This window comes from Neopelma chrysocephalum, unplaced genomic scaffold, assembly GCF_003984885.1.
Source record: "Neopelma chrysocephalum unplaced genomic scaffold, ASM398488v2 Primary Assembly neopelma1_59365, whole genome shotgun sequence".
NCBI classification, from domain to species: domain Eukaryota; kingdom Metazoa; phylum Chordata; class Aves; order Passeriformes; family Pipridae; genus Neopelma; species Neopelma chrysocephalum.
Window position 1 is genome coordinate 1 of NW_020904395.1, and position 1,232 is coordinate 1,232.

The window sequence follows — 1,232 nt, forward strand, 5'->3', positions numbered from 1 at the left end:
GGGGGGGGCGGGCAGGGGGGTGGGGTGGGCAAGGGGGGGCAAGAGGGGAGAAAAGAGGGGGTGGGAGCCCCGAAAGTGAGTGCGAGGGGGGTCGGAAGGGGCGGAGTGAGTGGGAGGGGGTTGGGAGCCCCAAAGTGAGGTTGGGGGGGTCTGGGGATTGTGGGGCCGGTGGGAAAGGGGTGGGAGAGGGAGGAAAAGGGGGATGAGAGAGCAGGTAGAGGGGTGCTATGGGGGTCCCTGGGTGTCCCTTGAGCCCTGGAGCGGTTCCCTGGGGCTCTGGGGGTGTCGGATCCGCAGTGGGGGGGTCCCCAACCCCCCTGTCCATCCCCGGGGGGCTGATGGGGGGGTTCCCCCCCAGCCAAGAGCCGGTGCTGGGGCGTCCGTGGGGCAGAGGGGGTTGGAAAGGGGGGTCTGGGGTGACCCCTTGAGCTCCCACCCTGCTATGGGGGGAGAGGGGATGATGGGAGGTGGACGGGGCACCCCCTGACCCGTGTCCTGCACACACAGGGGTGTTCCAGCAGATGGTAAAATTCGAGTGTCACTTCATCAACGGTACGGAGCGGGTGAGATACGTGCAGAGGGTCATCTACAACCGGGAGCAGCTCCTGCACTTCGACAGCGATGTGGGGGTCTATGTGGGGGACACCCCGTATGGGGAGAAGGTTGCCCAGTGTTGGAACAACGACCCGGAAGAGCTAGAGCTACGACGGGCTCGGGTGGACACGTTCTGCAGGCAAAACTACGAGGGGTCCACCCCGTTCCTGGTGAACCGCAGAGGTGAACGTGGGGCAGAGCGGGAACCCTTGGCCCCCGCCCCAGGAATGACCCTGGAGCCCCTCAAACCCTCCCTGGGAATCACCCCAGACCCCTCAGACCTCCCTGTGCCAGTCCCTGTGGCCTTTTGCTCCTTCCCAGTTCCTCCCAGTCCATCCTATTCTCTCTCAGTGCCCCCCAATCCATCCCAGTCCATCCCAGTCTCTCCCAGTGTCCCCCCGCGTCTCCACGCGTCGATGCCACCGAGCTCCCGCCCCTCAGCCAATCCCAGCGCGTGTCTCTGATGACGCTCCAGTTGCCAGGCAGACCCAAAGCAAACACTTCCCTCACCACCACTCAGCCTCCCAGGCCCGAGCGCTTCCTTCCAAAGCCACACCAGTCATTCCCAGTCCAGCCCAGTCCATTCCCAGACCCTCTCAGTCCATTCCCAGTCGTTCTCACTTCACTCCCACATCTCC

The 1,232-nt window shown here is 64.8% G+C and overlaps 1 protein-coding gene across 1 annotated transcript; it reads left to right on the forward strand.

The window, feature by feature from the left end:
• Positions 1 to 507: 507 nt before the first annotated feature.
• LOC113979177 (H-2 class II histocompatibility antigen, E-D beta chain-like) lies at positions 508 to 1,058 on the forward strand (the record flags this gene model as incomplete). The annotated part of the gene is made up of 2 exons (XM_027706646.1): positions 508 to 777; positions 916 to 1,058. Coding segments are annotated over 2 exons (413 nt in total), but the record flags the coding sequence as incomplete, so codon positions are not given.
• Positions 1,059 to 1,232: the final 174 nt, after the last annotated feature.